This window comes from Choloepus didactylus, chromosome 9 (assembly GCF_015220235.1).
Source record: "Choloepus didactylus isolate mChoDid1 chromosome 9, mChoDid1.pri, whole genome shotgun sequence".
Lineage (NCBI taxonomy): Eukaryota > Metazoa > Chordata > Mammalia > Pilosa > Megalonychidae > Choloepus > Choloepus didactylus.
Window position 1 is genome coordinate 22,982,706 of NC_051315.1, and position 15,629 is coordinate 22,998,334.

A 15,629-nucleotide genomic window follows, 5' to 3' on the forward strand; every position below is an offset into this window, starting at 1 on the left:
TTATGCATTTATGAGTATAAATAATGATCATTGATATTAGTATTTTGTTATGAATACTGATTCAAGTGCTTAAAGATATATGGGTTAGAAGTTGTAAGCTGGTCAGAGGGGCCAAAAAAAGTTAACCATGGGAGGTGATATGAATTGATAGACTGCTAAATAGAATTTTTTTTCAATGTAATTTTGTTGAGATATATTAACACACCATACAGTCCATCTAAAGAATACAATCAGTGGCTCACAGTATCATTACGTAATCGTAAATTCATCACCACAATCAATTTTAGAACATTTTCATTACTACAAATATATATATATAAAAGGAAATCCAAAACATCCCACACCCCTATACACCCCTGTTGTTGTTGACCCCTGGTATTGGTGTGATACATTTGATACTATTGATGAAAGAATATTAAGATATTACTATTAATTATAGTCCATAGTTTGCAGTAGATGTACTTTTTCCCATGTACTACTTTAATGTTAACTCCTGGTAATAGTGTCATACATTTGTTCTAGTTCTTGACAGAACTTTTTTTTTTTTTTTTCATCTTCATTTTATTGAGATATATTCACATACCACGCAGTCATACAAAACAAATCGTACTTTCGATTGTTTACAGTACCATTACATAGTTGTACATTCATCACCTAAATCAATCCCTGACACCTTCATTAGCACACACACAAAAATAACAAGAATAATAATTAGAGTGAAAAAGAGCAATTGAAGTAAAAAAGAACACTGGGTACCTTTGTTTGTTTGGTTCCTTCCCCTATTTTTCTACTCATCCATCTATAAACTAGACAAAGTGGAGTGTGGTCCTTATGGCTTTCCCAATCCCATTTTGACAGAACTTTTTAATATTTGTACTGTTAATCACAGTCATCATCCACCACAAGATACACTGTGTTATACATTCCAATGTTTTAACCTCTAGCTTTCCTTCTGGTGACATACATGACTCTTGAACTACCCCTTTCAACCACATTCACACACAATTCAGCACTATTAATTATACTCACCATAATGTGCTGCTATCACCTGTATCTGTTTCCAAATGTTTAAATTCAACCTTTTTAAAAATTCTGCATTTATTAAGAAACTCGTCCCCATTCTCTGGCCTCATTCTATCATCTAGTAACCTGTATTCTAGATTTTATTTGTATGAGTCTACTTATTATAATTAGTTCATATTAGTGAGATCATACAATATTTGGCCTTTTGTGTCTGACTGACTTTACTCAACATAATGTCCTCAAGATTCATCCATTTTGTTGCATGCTTCAGGACTTGATTCCTTCTCACTGCTGAATAATATTCCATTGTATGTATATACCACATTTTGTTCCATTCATCCATTGATGGACACTTGCATTGTTTCCATCTGTTAGCAGTTGTGAATAATGCCAGTATGATCATTGATGTGCAAGTGTCTGTTTGCACCCTTGCTTTTAGATCTTCTCTGTATATACTGAGTAGCAGGATTGCCAGATCATAAGGCAACTCTGTACTTAGCCTTCTGAGGAACCTCCAAACTGTCTTCCACAGTGGCGGCACCACTTTACATTCCCATCAGCAGTGAGTAAGTGTTCCTTTTTCTCCACATCCCCTCCAACACTTGTAGTTTTCTGTTTGTTTGATAGCGGCCATTCAGGTAGGTGTGAAGTGATATCTCATTGTGGTTGCGATTTGCGTTTCCCTAATAGCTAGGGAAGATGAGCATCTTTTCATGTGCTTTTTAGTCATTTATATATTTCCTCTTTGGAAAAATGTCTTTTCATGTTTTGCCCATTTTTAAATTGGTTTGTCTTTATTGTTGAGTTATAACATTTCTTTATATATTATGGATATCAAACCCTTACCAGATATGTGGTTTCCAAATATTGTCTCCCTTTAAGTCGGCTGCCTGTCCATCCTTTTAACAAAGTCCTTTGAAACACAGAAGTATTCAGTTTTAAGGAGGTCCCATTTATTATTTTTTTTCTTTCATTGCTTGTGCTTTGGGTCTAAAGTCTAAGAAACTACCACCTATCACTAGATCTTGAAGATGTTTCCCTGTATATTCTTCTGGGAGTTTTATGGTACTGACTCTTACATTTTAGTCTTTGATCCATTTTGAATTAAGTTTTGTATAGGGTGTGAGATAATGGGTCCTCTTTCATTCTTTTGCATATGGATATCCAGTTCTCCCAACATCATTTATTGAAGAGACTGTTCTGTCTTAGTTGAATGGATTTGGGAACCTTGTCAGATATCAGTTTTGACGTAAATGTGAGGATCTATTTTTGAACTCGGTTTTATTCCATTGATCAATATGTTTTCTTTATGGCATTGTTTTGACCACTATGGTTTTATAATATGCTTTTAAGTCCAGAAACATGAGTCCTTTTACTTCATTCTTCTTTTTCAAGATGGTTTTGGTTATTTGAGGCCCCTTACCCTTCCAAATAAATTTGATAGTTAGCTTTTCCCTTTCTGCGTAGTAGGCTGTTGGAATTTTGATTGGTATTGCGTTGAATCTTTAGATCATTTTGGGTAGAATTGATATCTTATTGACATTTAGCCTTCCTGTCCATGAACATGGAATGTCTTTCTGCTTATTTAGGTCTTTGAACTCTTTTAGCAATGTTTTGTAGTCTTCTGTGTACAGGTCCTTTACATCCTTGGTTAAGTTTATTCCTAGATATTTGATTCTTTTAGTAGCTATTGTAAATAATATATTTTTTCTTGATAACCTCCTCAGATAGCTCCTTACTAGTGTATAGAAACCATACTGATTTTTGTTTGTTGATCTTGTATTCTGTGACTTTGATGAACTTGTTTTTTAGCTCAGGTAGCTTTGTTGTAGATTTTTCAGGATTTTCTGAATCCTGAAAAAAATCATATTGTTGGCAGATAGTGGAAGTTTTGCTTCTTCATTTCCAATTTGAATGCCTTTTATTTCTTTTTCTTTCCTAATTGCTCTAGCTAGAACTTCTAGCGCAATGTGAAATAACAGTGGTGACAGCGGGCATCCTTGTCTTGTACTTAATCTTAGAGGGAAAATTTCAGCCCCGCACTGTTGAGTACGACATTAGCTGTGGGTTTTTCATTTATGCTCTTTTTCATGTTGATGTAGTTTCCTTGTATTCCTACCTTTCAAAGTGTTTTTTTTTTTTTAAGAAAGGATGCTGAGTTTTTTCAGATGCCTTATCGACATCAATTTTGATGATTATCTGCTTTTTCCCCATTGACTTTTTTATGTGGTGTATTACAGTAACTGATTTTCTTGTGTTGAACCATCCTTGCATACCTGGAATAAAACCTACTTGATCATGGTGCATAATTTTTTTCATGTGCTGTTGGATTCAATTTGCAAGTTTTTTTTTGTTTGATTATTTGTTTTTGAGGATTTTTGCATCTATATTCATTAGAGTGATTGGTCTGTAACCAATCTCTGTAGTTTCTTTTCTTGTAGTATCTTTGTCAGGCTTTGGTATTAGGGTGATGTTGGCTTCATAGAATGAGTTAATTAGTGTTACATCTTGTTCAATTTTTTTGATGAGTATGAGCAGGAATGGTGATAATTCTTCTTGGAATGCTTGGTAAAATTTGCCTTTGAAGCTATCTGGTCCAGATTTTCTTTTGTTGGGAGATTTTTGATTGATTCATTCTCTTTACTTGTGATTGGTTTGTTGAGGTGTTTTATTTCTTCTGAAGTCAGTGTAGGTTGTTGATGTGTTTCTTGGAAGTTGTCCATTTCATTTAATTGTCTACTTTGTTGCCATACAGTTGTTCATAGTATCCTCTTATGATCTTTTTAATTTTCGGGGGTTTGTGGTCATAACCCCTTTCTCATTTTTAATTTTATTTGTTTTCGTCTTCTCTCTTTTTGTCTTTGTTCGTTTAGCTAAGGGTTTGTCAATTTTATTGATCTTCTCAAAAAACCAGTGTATGGTTTTATTGATCTCTATTGTTTTATTTATTTATTTTTCATTTCATTTAACTCCTCTAATCTTTGTTATTTCTATCGTTCTGCTTGCTTTAGGATTTGTTTGCTGTTCTTTCTCTAGGATCTCCAGTTGTTCAATTAGGTCTTTGGTTTTCGCTGTTCCTTTCTTTTGCAGTAGGCATTTAGGGCTATAAATTTCCATCTCAGCCTTGCCTTCGCTGCATCCTACAAGTTTTGGTATGTTGTGTACTCTTGTACATTTGTCTCGAGATACTTACTGATTTCTCTTGCAGTTTCTTGTTTGATCCACTGAATGTTTAAGAACATATTTAACCTCCATATATTTGTGAAATTTCTGGTTCTCCAGTTACTGATTTCCGGCTTCATTCTGTTATGATCAGAGCAAGTGCTTTGTATAATTTCAATCTTTTAAAATTTATTAAGGTCTGTTTTGTGCCTGTATGTGATCTATCTCGGAGAATGTTCCATAAGCACTTCAGAAGAATGTATTTCCTGCTGTTTTGGGGTGCAGGGTTCTATATATTGTCTGTTAGTTCTAGTTCACTGATCTTGTTATTTGGGTCTCTGTTTCCTTACTTATCTTCTGTTTAGATGTTCTATCTAATGAAGAGAGTGATGTATTGAAGCCTCCCACTGTTACTGTAGAGACATTATTACCCCTTTTAGTTTTGCCAGTGTTAGCTTTATGTACTTTAGGGTACCTTCATTAGGTGCATGTAATATTTATCATTGTTATTTCTTCTTGGTGAATTGCCCGTTTTATTAATATATAGTGTCCTTCATTGTCTCTTATAACATTTTTCATTTAAAGTCTGTTTTGCCTGATATTAGCATTGCTACTCCAGCTTGTTTTTGGTTACCGATTGTGTGGAATATCTTTTTCTATCCTTTCGCTTTCCACCTGTTTGGATCTTTGGGTCTCAAATAAATGAGTCTTTTGTAAACAGCATATAGGTGGATCATATATATGTATGTGTGTGTGTGTGTGTGTGTGTGTGTGTGTGTGTGTATGTATATTATCCATTCTGCCAATCTGTCTTTTGATTGAAGAGTTTAACATTCAGTGTTATTACTGTAAAAGCCATATTTACTTTGACCATTTTATTCTTTGACTTTTGTCATCTATCATTTTTCTCTCGACTTATCTTTCTTGTTACCCTTACTGATAACCATTATTTCTGTACTCTCCTCCTAGCCTCTCTCTCCTGTCTTTGTTTTTCAGCCAGCAGAACTTCCTTTAGTATTTCTTGCAGGGCAGGTGTCCTGTTAACAGACTCTCTCAGCTTTTGTTTAACTGTGAATATTTTAAACTCTCCCTCACTTTTGAAGGACAGCTTTACTGGATAAAGAATTCTTGGCTGACATTTTTTTTCTTTCAGTATCTTAAATATATCGTTCCATTGCCTTCTCGCTTCTGTGGTGTCTGATAAGAAGTCAGCACTTAGCTTTATGTGCCTCCCCTTGTATGTCGTGAATTGCTGTTTTCTTGCTGCTTTCAGGATTCTCTCTTTCTCTTTGGCGTTTGACAGTATGGTTAGTATGTGTCTTGGAGTGTGTCCATTCGGATTTATTGTATTTGGAGTACACTGGGCTTGTTTGATTTGAATATTTATAGCTTTTATAAAGATTGGGAAATTTTCAGCCATTATTACCTATAATGGTCTTCCTGTCCCTTTTTCCTTCTCTTTTCTTTCTTTGACACCTAGAATGTGTATGTGTGAGCCCTTTGTGTTGCCAGTCATTTTCCTGGGACCCAGCTCAAATTTTCCCGTTTTTTTTTTCCCCATTTGTTCTTTTGTGTGTTTGAATTAGGTTGCTTTGTCCTCTAGTTCACTGATCCTTTCTTTATCTCTTCAGATCTGCTGTTGGTTGTCTCTAGTATATTTTTAATTTCATCTGTGGTGTCTTTCATTTCTGTAAGATCCGCTGTTTTTCTGTGTATTCTTTCAAATTTTTCTTTATGTTCTTCTAGTGACTTCTTAATATCCTTTATCTCTGTAAGCATCTTGTTGAAATTATTTAGGAGATTTGTTTGAACATCTTGGATTAGTTGTTCCAAATTCTTTATCTCCTCCGACTTTTTAATTTGATCATTTGGCTTGTCTATATCTTCTTAATTCTTAATATGCCTTGTAATTTGTTGCTGGTTTCTGGGCATCTGATTATCTTGATTATTTTGAAGGTTGGTTTCCCTCTCTTTTCTAAGATTTTGTTGTTGATTAGGTTTATATTGAAAGTTTCCTGTGGCACTTAATTCATCAGTATTTCACAGCTAAACCAGGGCCAGGGTCCCACACAGGGGGTGCAGACCTGTTCCAAAGGGCCTTAGGGAGATGGTCAAGAAAGCAGCTTCTCAGATTGCACTTTCCCAGCCTTCACAGCAGTTGTCAATCTTCAGTAACGTATTCCCCACAACCCTGACTCTCCTAGGCTGCAGCAGTCAGCGGTCTGGGTCTGGGCTGGCAGGGTCCTGGGTGACCTGGAGCTGCCAATTTCAGGGGTAGGAGATGGGTGGTGGGAACTGCGGTGGAACTCAGTCACTCGCTGCAGCTTTTCTCTTTGTGGAAATAGTGCCGGCCAGCAGTTGGAACAGGATGGCTCTATGTCCCCAACTTTTCCCAAGGGAGGGTCTCCCTGTCTCACCCAGCCCACTGCAGACAGCTGGGTGAGAACCATGTGCAGCTGGAGCTGCTGGCCTCGGGTGGGGAATGGATGTGAGGCAGCACAGTGGAGATCAGTCTTCTGCTGCAGTTTCTCTGTTTCTGGAAATAATGTAGCTGTGGCTTCTGGGCTCCTGCATGAGAAGGGTCTAGGTTGCAGGACCAACAGTTGGACCAGGACTGCTGTGCATCTTGCCAGCTGGCAAGAACCAGGCCCACCCACAGCTGCTGGCCTCCCAGGTGGGGCCTGGGCACTGGGCTCTGCAGTGGAGAACAGTTTCTTGCCATAGTCTCTCTTTGTGGAAATAATGGTGCTGCGGGAACAATAGGGTTAACTTTGCTGGCCAGTGGTTGGAACAGAGCTGTGCCACATCTTGCCAGCCAGTGAGAACCAGGCTCATCCTCAGCTGCCGGCCTCAGGGGTGGAGGATGGGCACTGGGTACTGTGGTCAAGTTTACTCACCCCAATGTCTTAGTCATAGTTTCTCCATTTTTTTCATCCATCTCTTCCTTATATGTTGCAGTGGTTCTTCCCTGGTCTGCTGAGCCCCAGAACTGTTGGTTTGGACAGTTTCTACCTATTCTCTAGGTTGAAGAGTGATTTCTGCCTTTCCTTATTTCACCATCTTCCCAGGATTTCCCTAAATAGAATTTTGAAGAAAAAAGAAACAATGGGAGGGAAAGAAGATTAAATGAAAAATGGCTTTCTAGTATGGATAAGGAATTGTTTGAGTCACAACTTGGAGAAAGAAAAATAGTATAAGCACAGTTTAAGGAATGTGTCCTAGTTTGCTAATGCCGCCAGAGTGCAGAACAGCAGAAATGGATTGGCTTTTATAAAAGAGGGTTTATTTGGTTACACAGTTACAGTCTTAAGGCCATAAAGTGTCCAAGGTAACACATCAGTAATCCGGTACCTTCACTGGAGGATGGCCAGTGGTGTCCGGAAAACTTCTGTTAGCTGGGAAGGCACGTGGCTGGCGTCTGCTCCAAAGTTCTGGTTTCAAAATGGCTTTCTCCCAGGACGTTCCTCTCTAGCAAGCTTGCTCCTCTTCAGAACGTCACTCACAGCTGCACTGAGTTCCTTCTCTGAGTCAGCTCATTTATATCGCTCCACTGATCAAGGCCCACCCTGAATGGGTGGAGCCATGCCTCCATGGGAATATCTCATCAGAGTCATCACCCACAGCTGGGTAGGGCACATTCCAAGCAAATCTAATCAGCACCAAAACATCTGCCGCAGAAGACTACATCAAAGATAATGGCGTTTGGGGGACACAATACATTCAAACTGGCACAGAATGGCATATGTCTTTTTTAAAGACTGACTTTGTTTAAAGATTAAAGAGAGAGAGAGAAGTAACCCTCACCTCCACTCTCCGAACTAGCCCTAGAAACAAGTCTTTAAACAATTGCAAAACTATGTGGACTAGCAAGATATGTGTTTCCTCAAGGAATATTATAAAATTCTGCATTAGAATGAACATACTAACGTTGTCATTATCAACTGTTTTTATAGATGTAATTCCACAAGCTATGCAAGATTTGTTGTGTATGAACAACGACTTTCCTCCAAGAGCACACTGCCTAGTAAGATGGTATGTATACATTTGCTCGGGTATCTTCTTAGTATGTGTATTACTGAAGTCTCAAGACCATCCTCAGATTTGACAGTTCACTTGGAGGATTCACAGGAATCAGCGTATGGTTGTACTTAGGGCTATGGTTTATTACAGCAAAAGGATACAAAGCAAAATTAGCAAAGAGAAAAGGCCCATGGAGCAAAGGCCAGAGTAAACCAGGTGCAAGTTTCCAAGAGTCCTCCCAGTGGAGTCACACAGGGCCTGCTTAATTCCCCCAGCAAGAAGTTGTGACAACACATGCAAAGTGTCATCTATAAGGAAAGCTTATTGTAGGCTCAGTGCTAAGGGATTTTATTGACAGCGGATCATGTAGGTACCCTGTGACTAGCACATACCAAAATTCCAGACTCCTGGAAGAAAAGTGAGTGGTCAGCATCAGTTTAGTCACAGTGAGCCATTTTTATCAATTCCAGAAATGGTGGGAACCCTCCCGAAATCCAAGTTCCCAGATGCTAGCCGGTAGCCAACTTTGCAAGCAGGCCTGCTGTTAACTCTTTTCTGCACAGTATGTTTCATAATCTGGTGTACTGCCTAACTATAAATCTAATAACTAGCATAGAATACTTAATACTTATTGTTCCTTAACCGGCATTGAACACTCAATGCTTGTTGGAAATTGAATCGAAGTAAAATGTTGATCACAAACATTAGTTATGATAAAATTGAGTCTCACTTGTATCTAAATTGTAAAGGTGTTATATTAAGTATAAGAGGTATATCTTAATGAAAAGTGTCTTTGAACTTTATTTTTGGGGATGTGGGGAGAGTTAAAACATACCACCACCAAAATGGGCACATTATGAATGTACAGTCAAGAAAGGAGATCCAGTTGAATAAAGTTTATATACTGGTTTTAAAAACTCTGAACTTAATTTAAAAAAAATTTAAAATTCATTAAATTATCAGTTATTTTAATCTTTCCTGATTCTCTGCTGATCTTTTAAAATGTGAATGCGTACATTTTATGTGACTAAGTACACCAGAAAGTAATATGCTGGCACAGAGTATGGACTTTGCATATGTTCATTCATTCAATATTAATTGAACACCTACTCTTGAGCCAGGCACTGAGTCAGACAAAGTTAATGTTTAATTCCTAGCTATCTCTGAAATCTTGTACAAGTTCCTGAATTTCTCTGAGTTTGTTTGTAGATTGGTAAAGTCAGTAAAATAAATAATATCCACCTGTTAGGGTAGTTGTGAGGGTTAAATAGGGTTATAGCACATAGTATGAATGCTGTTATATAATTTCTGTTGAGCTTTTTCTTTTTTTTTATTCAATTTTATTGAGATATAGTCACATACCATGCAGTCATACAAAGCGTACAATCAGTTGTTCACAGTATCATCACATAATTGTGCGTTCATCACCAAAATCAATTTTTGAACATTTTCATTACCACACACACAGAAGTAATAAGAATAAAAATTAAAGTGAAAAAGAACAATTAAAGTGAAAAAGAACAATTAAAGTGAAAAAGAACAATTAAAGTAAAAAAGTACACTGGGTGCCTTTGTTTTTTTTTTTGCCCCCATTTTTCTGCTCATCCATCCATACACTGGACAAAGGGGAGCGTGATCCACATGGCCTTCCCAATCACATTGTCACCCCTCATAAGGTACATTTTTATACAACCGTCTTCAAGATTCAAGGGTTCTGAGTTGTAGTTTGATAGTTTCAGATATTTACTGCTAGCTATTCCAATTCATTAGAACCTAAAAAGGGTTGTCTATATTGTGTGTAAGAGTGCCCACCAGAGTGACCTCTCGGCTCCTTTTGGAATGTCTCAGCCACTGAAACTTATTTCATTTCATTTCACATCCCCCCCTTGGTCAAAAAGATATTCTCCATCCCATGATGCCAGGGCTAGATTCCTCCCCAGGAGTCATATTCCACATTGCCCGGGGATTTACACCCCTGGGTGTCAGATCCCACATAGTGGGGAGGGCAGTGATTTCACCTGCCAAGTTGGCTTAGCTAGAGAGAGAGGGCCACATCTGAGCAACGAAGAGGCATTCAGGAGGAGACACTTAGACACAATTGTAAGCAGGTCTGGCCTCTCCCTTGCAGCAACAGTCTTCCCAAGGGCAAGTCCTGTGGTAGAGGGCTCAGCCCATCAAGCCACCAGTCCCCTATGTCTGTGAGGACATCAGCAACCATTGAGGTGGGGAAGCCCAGCACCCCTGCCTTCTTCCCAAGCTCTGTTGAGCTTTTTAATATGTATTTTCTACAACTGTGTGTGGTGTATAGTTCATGGTTTAAAAATATTATATTTGTGTATTGATATAAATAACTTCTTAGGTTTTAAAACATCTTTCCATTTACTTGTTAAAAATTTTAAGTTGATATACAGTAAAATTGATTTTTTTAGTGACAAATTCTGTGAAAGTTAACATATATAGATTTTTATTACCACCACCACAATCAGGATATAGAACAGTTCCATAGCCCCCAAAAAACTCCCTCCTGCTGTGCCTTAGTAGTCATAGATTTCTCACATCCTTGTAACCCCTGGCAATTACTCTGTCATTATAGTTTAGTCTTTTGTGAGAAAATCATATAAATCTTTACTCCGTATATGCCTTTGAGATCCTTTGAAGTAGTCGTTTGTGTCAATCATTTGTTCCTTTTTATTGCTGAGTACTCTTTCATTGTAAGGATGTAGCACCATCTGTTCATTCATCTATTGAATGTTAGGATTGCTTCCACTTTTGGGTATTTATGAATATAGTTGTTACAAGTGTTTGATTACAGATTTTTGTGTGAATGTAGATTTTCAGTTCACTTAAGTAAATATCTAGAGTGGGATTGCTAAGCAATATGTTAAGTATATGTTTAACTTTATAAGAAAGTGTCAAACTGATGTCTAGCATGGCTATTACATTTTCATTCCCACCGACACTGTGTGTGAGTTCCATTTGCTCTGCATCCTCACCAATACTTGGTACTAACAGTATTTTTATTTTAGCTCTTCTAATAAGTGTGTAGTGATATCTTATTCTAGTTTTAATTTGAATTTTGAACATCTTTTCAAGTGCTTATTTGCCCATTATATATACTCTATGGTGAAGTGTCTAAGTCTTTAGCTCACTTATAAATTGGGTTGTTTTCTTTCTGTTCAGTTTTTCTTTCCTGTTAACTGTAGACTCTAGTTTACATTGATAGTATTTTTTTTCCCAATACCCCCCATTTTTAACACCTTGCAAGGTTGACATTCATTTGTTCTCCCTCATGTAAAAACATATTTGTACATTTTATCACAATCGTTGATCACGCTAGGTTTCACTAAGTTATATAATCCCAGTCTTTAACTTCCCTCTTTCCTTCTGGTGTCCCACATACCCCTAGCCTTCCTCTTTCAACCATAGTCACAGGTATCTCCTTTCAGTGTACTTACATTATTGTACTACCGTCACCCAAAATTTGGCTCCAGACCTCTCATTCCTGTCTTTTCCTATCTATCTTTAGTGCCCCCTTTAGTATTTCCTGTAGAGCAGGTATCTTGTTCACAAACTCGGTCATTGTCTGTTGGTCAGAGAATGTTTTAAGCTCTCCCTCATATTTGAAGGACAGTTTTGCTGGATATAAGATTCTTGGTTGGCGGTTTTCTTTTACAGTATCTTAAATATATCACACCACTTCCTTTTTCCATGGTTTCTACTGAGAAGTCTGCACAGTCTTATCAAGCTTCCCTTGTATGTGATGGATCGCTTTACTCTTGCTGCTTTCAGGATTCTCTGTTTGTCTTTGGTGTTTGGTAAGCTGATTAAGTGTCTTGGCATAGGTCTATTCAGATAGAAATTTTCAGTGATTATTTCCTCTATTATTGCTTCTGCCCCTTTTCCCTTCTCTTCTTTGGGACACCCGCGACATGTACATTCATGTGCTTCATGTTGTTGTTCAATTCCCTAAGACACTGCTTGTATTTTTCCATTCTTTTCCCTGTGTGTTCTTTTGTGTGTGATTTCAGGTGTCTTGTTCTCCAGTTCCTGAATGTTTTCTTCTTCCTCTTGAAATCTGTTGTATGTCTCCATTGTGTTTTTCATCTCTTGTGTTGTGCCTTTCGTTTTCATAGGTTCTGCCAGTTGTTTTTTCAAACTTTCATACTTTCGAGTTCTTCCTTATGTTCTCCCAGTGTTTTCTTTATATCCTTCATCTGTTTTTCCATATCTTTCCTCAACTCATTGAATTGATTTAGCATATTTATTTGAAGATCTTTAATTCGTTGTTTCAGTTCCTGTATCTCAGTTGAAGTGTAAGTTTGTTCCTTTGACTGGGCCATGTCTTCATTTTTCCTGGTGTGATTTGTAGTATTCTGTTGTCTAGGCATCTGGTTTCCTTGGCTACTCCAATCAGATTTTCCTAGACCAGAAGAGACTTGGGTCTCAGGAGGGGGCTATGTTCAGAATCAGGTTTCCCTGAGCGTGTGTCAAGATTGACACACTTTCCTGTGAGGCCTCTAGCTGCTGTGCTTCTCCTAACCTGTCCAGCAGGTGGCATCTGTCAGCTTGTCGCTCCCCCCTGGTGTAAAGAGGTGTGGTCCCTTTAATTCTCTGCTTAGGTTGTTTCTGGATTCTTTGTTTACCCCCAGCTCTGGGGTCTGAGTTCTGTCGGGAGGGCAGGTGCTTGAGCTGGGCCCCGCCTCCCTCCTCTTAGGGAAGATACACCCCCTCTTCTGCACTTCAATTACTCCTTTGTCTCTCTGACTCTGTCAGCTCCACCCCTGTCTGGGTCAGCATACCAAGAATTGAAAATGCTTGAGGCTTTCTCTTCTGAGCCACTAAGACTGAGAGAGGAAAAAAGGGGAAAGAAAGCCCCTTTTCAGAGCCAGTCTCCGGCCCCCCAGTTTCGACTGTTGGCCAGAGATAGTACCTGGTCTTATGTGCTCCTTTTCCTGAGACACAACTGTTTTCCAGTATCCTAAGCTTAGTCATTTCCAAAAGCCTCTGGATTTATTTTCTCTGTCATCCCTACCTCCTCTTCACTGGGAGTGACCTCAGGGTACTTTGCTGCTTGTTAGAGGTTTGCCTGTGTTTGTAGCTTGTGTTCAGCAGTCCGCATTTGTTAATTAAATCTCCAGTTGGAGCTATGTTGAGCTGTTTTTGCTTTCTCCTGGCAGGGACTGATTCTTTCACCTACAGTGAAGTTTTGCAGCTCAGCCTGCCAACAGGGGTGGGACAGGGGGGCGTGTGGGGGCTCCCAGCGCAGTTCTGCAGTTTTTACTTCCAGCTTTTATGCTGTGATCTCAGCCATTCCACCCATTCCAGACTGATGTACGGTATATGGACAGTCACGGTTTTTCCCCAGCAGTTGTTCCAGATCATTTGTTAATTGTTCCCGGCTATTTACTCTACTGTTCAGTTTTGAGAGTTCTTTATATATTTTGAGTACAAGTTATATTTCAGATGTGTGGTTTGCAGATATTTTTTCTCAGACTGTAGCTTATCTTTTTCTTCTCTTAGCAGTTTCTTTTCCAAAACTAAAATTTACAGATTTGATGAAGTTCAGTTTATCAATTTTCTAACTTTTGGCTCAGGTTTTGGTGTTATGTTTAAAATCTCTGCTTTGGTTCATAAAAGCTTTCTCCTATTGTTTTTAAATAACTTTAATTTTGGGACAATTTTATATTTATGGGAAAGCTGCAATACCCCTCACTCAGTTTTTACTTTTGTTATAGTACATTTTGTCAAAATTGACAGGTTAACATTGTACATTATTTAGCTAAACTTGATTTGACTAGTTTTCCATTAATGTCCATTTTCTGTTCTAGGATCCAGTCCAGGCTACCAAATTGCATTTATCATCATGTCTCCTTAGTTTCCTCTGGTCTTTCAGGGTTTCTTAGTCTTTCTATGTTTTTCATGGCTTTGACAGTTTTGAGGAGCACTGGGTTTCATATTTTGTAGAATATCCCTCAAATTGAATTTGTCTAGTGTTTTTCTCATCTTTAGCCTGGGATTATGGGTTTTTAGGGAAGAATATCACAGAGGTGATGTGCCCTTTTCATCTCATCATCTCAGAGGGTTCCTGCTATCAACATGACTCATTCCTGATGATGTTAACCTTGATCACCTGGACAGTTCTCCTGTTTTGTACTGAAAGTTTTGCCTTTTGATTTAGGTCTAGTAAACACTTCAGTTTAATTTTTGTGTAAGATATGAGGTGTACATCACAGCTCTTTTTTTTGCATATGGATATCCATTTATTCCAACACCATTTATTAAAGAATATCCTTTCTCTGTTGAATTGCTTTTACACCTTTATTTGCCCTTGTTGTGTAGGTCTATGTCTGGATGCTCTAGTTGGTTTCATTGACCTGTGTGTCTTCCCCTTATCAATACCATACTGTTTTTGTTTCTGTAGCTTTATAATAAGCCTTAAAATGGGATAATGTGATTCCTACCACTTTTTTCTTCTTTTTCAGAATTGTTTTAGCATTTCTCATTCCTTTGCTTTTCTGTTTGCATTTTAGAATTGGTTTATCTGTATCTGTAAAAAGTCCTGCTGGGATTTTGATTGTAATTGCCTTAAATCTGTAGATTAGTTGGGGAGACTGACATCTTTATTATCCTGAGTCTTCTATTTTATGAATGTGGTAGATGTCTCCAAGTCTCCAATTATTTAGGTTTTTTTTTTTTTTTTTTTGTCAGTGTTTTGTAGTTTTTAGCATACCAATCCTGAATGTTTTCTTAGAATTATACCTAAGTATTACTTTATTTTGTCTTTTTTTTTAAGGAGTTTTAAATGGTATTATTTTTAAAATTTTGGTTTTCCATTGTAGGAATATGATTGTTTTTTGTGCATTGATCTGGTACCCTGTGATGTTGCTAAACTCAATTATTAGTTCTAAGAGGTTGTAATTTTCTGGGTAGACAATTATGTTGTCTGTGAATAAGGATAGTTTTATTTCTTTCTTTCCAATCTCTCTCTTTCCCCCCGCCCCTTGTTTTTTTTCACTGGCTAGGACTTTCAGTAAAATATTTAATAGGAGTGGTGAGAGTGGTTTTCAGTAGGAAAACATATGCCATTAAGTATTTTGCTAACTGTAGGTTCTTCGTAGATGCTCTCTATCAGGTTGAGAAAATTTCCTTTTATTCCTAGTTTGCTGAGTTTTTATCGTGGATAGATATTGAATTTTTTTTTTTTTTTTTTTTGGAAACCTCAAAACAATTTATTGAGTTGCTTTATACAAGACTTAACAGTTTCCACACCACCCCCCAACACCAACATAGTAGCTGCACAAAAGCCACACCCCCTTTCACACCGGAGAAACGGCCACCCCCCCCAGGAAGTGCTCGGGGACTCTGCTGCACCCAGGAGATCCCCACAGCAGCCCCCAGGCCCGGAGCCCCCTCCACCCCACCCT

The 15,629-nt window shown here is 38.0% G+C and overlaps 1 protein-coding gene across 2 annotated transcripts in view; it reads left to right on the top strand.

Moving 5' to 3' along the window:
• Positions 1 to 15,629, top strand: part of RAB3GAP1 (RAB3 GTPase activating protein catalytic subunit 1) — a 169,333-nt gene that overhangs the window by 55,139 nt on the left and 98,565 nt on the right. For both annotated transcript variants that reach the window (XM_037850358.1, XM_037850359.1), the window contains exon 5: positions 8,139 to 8,217. In XM_037850358.1, the coding sequence (XP_037706286.1) occupies positions 8,139 to 8,217 (79 nt within the window). The remainder of the gene's footprint in view (positions 1 to 8,138; positions 8,218 to 15,629) is intronic.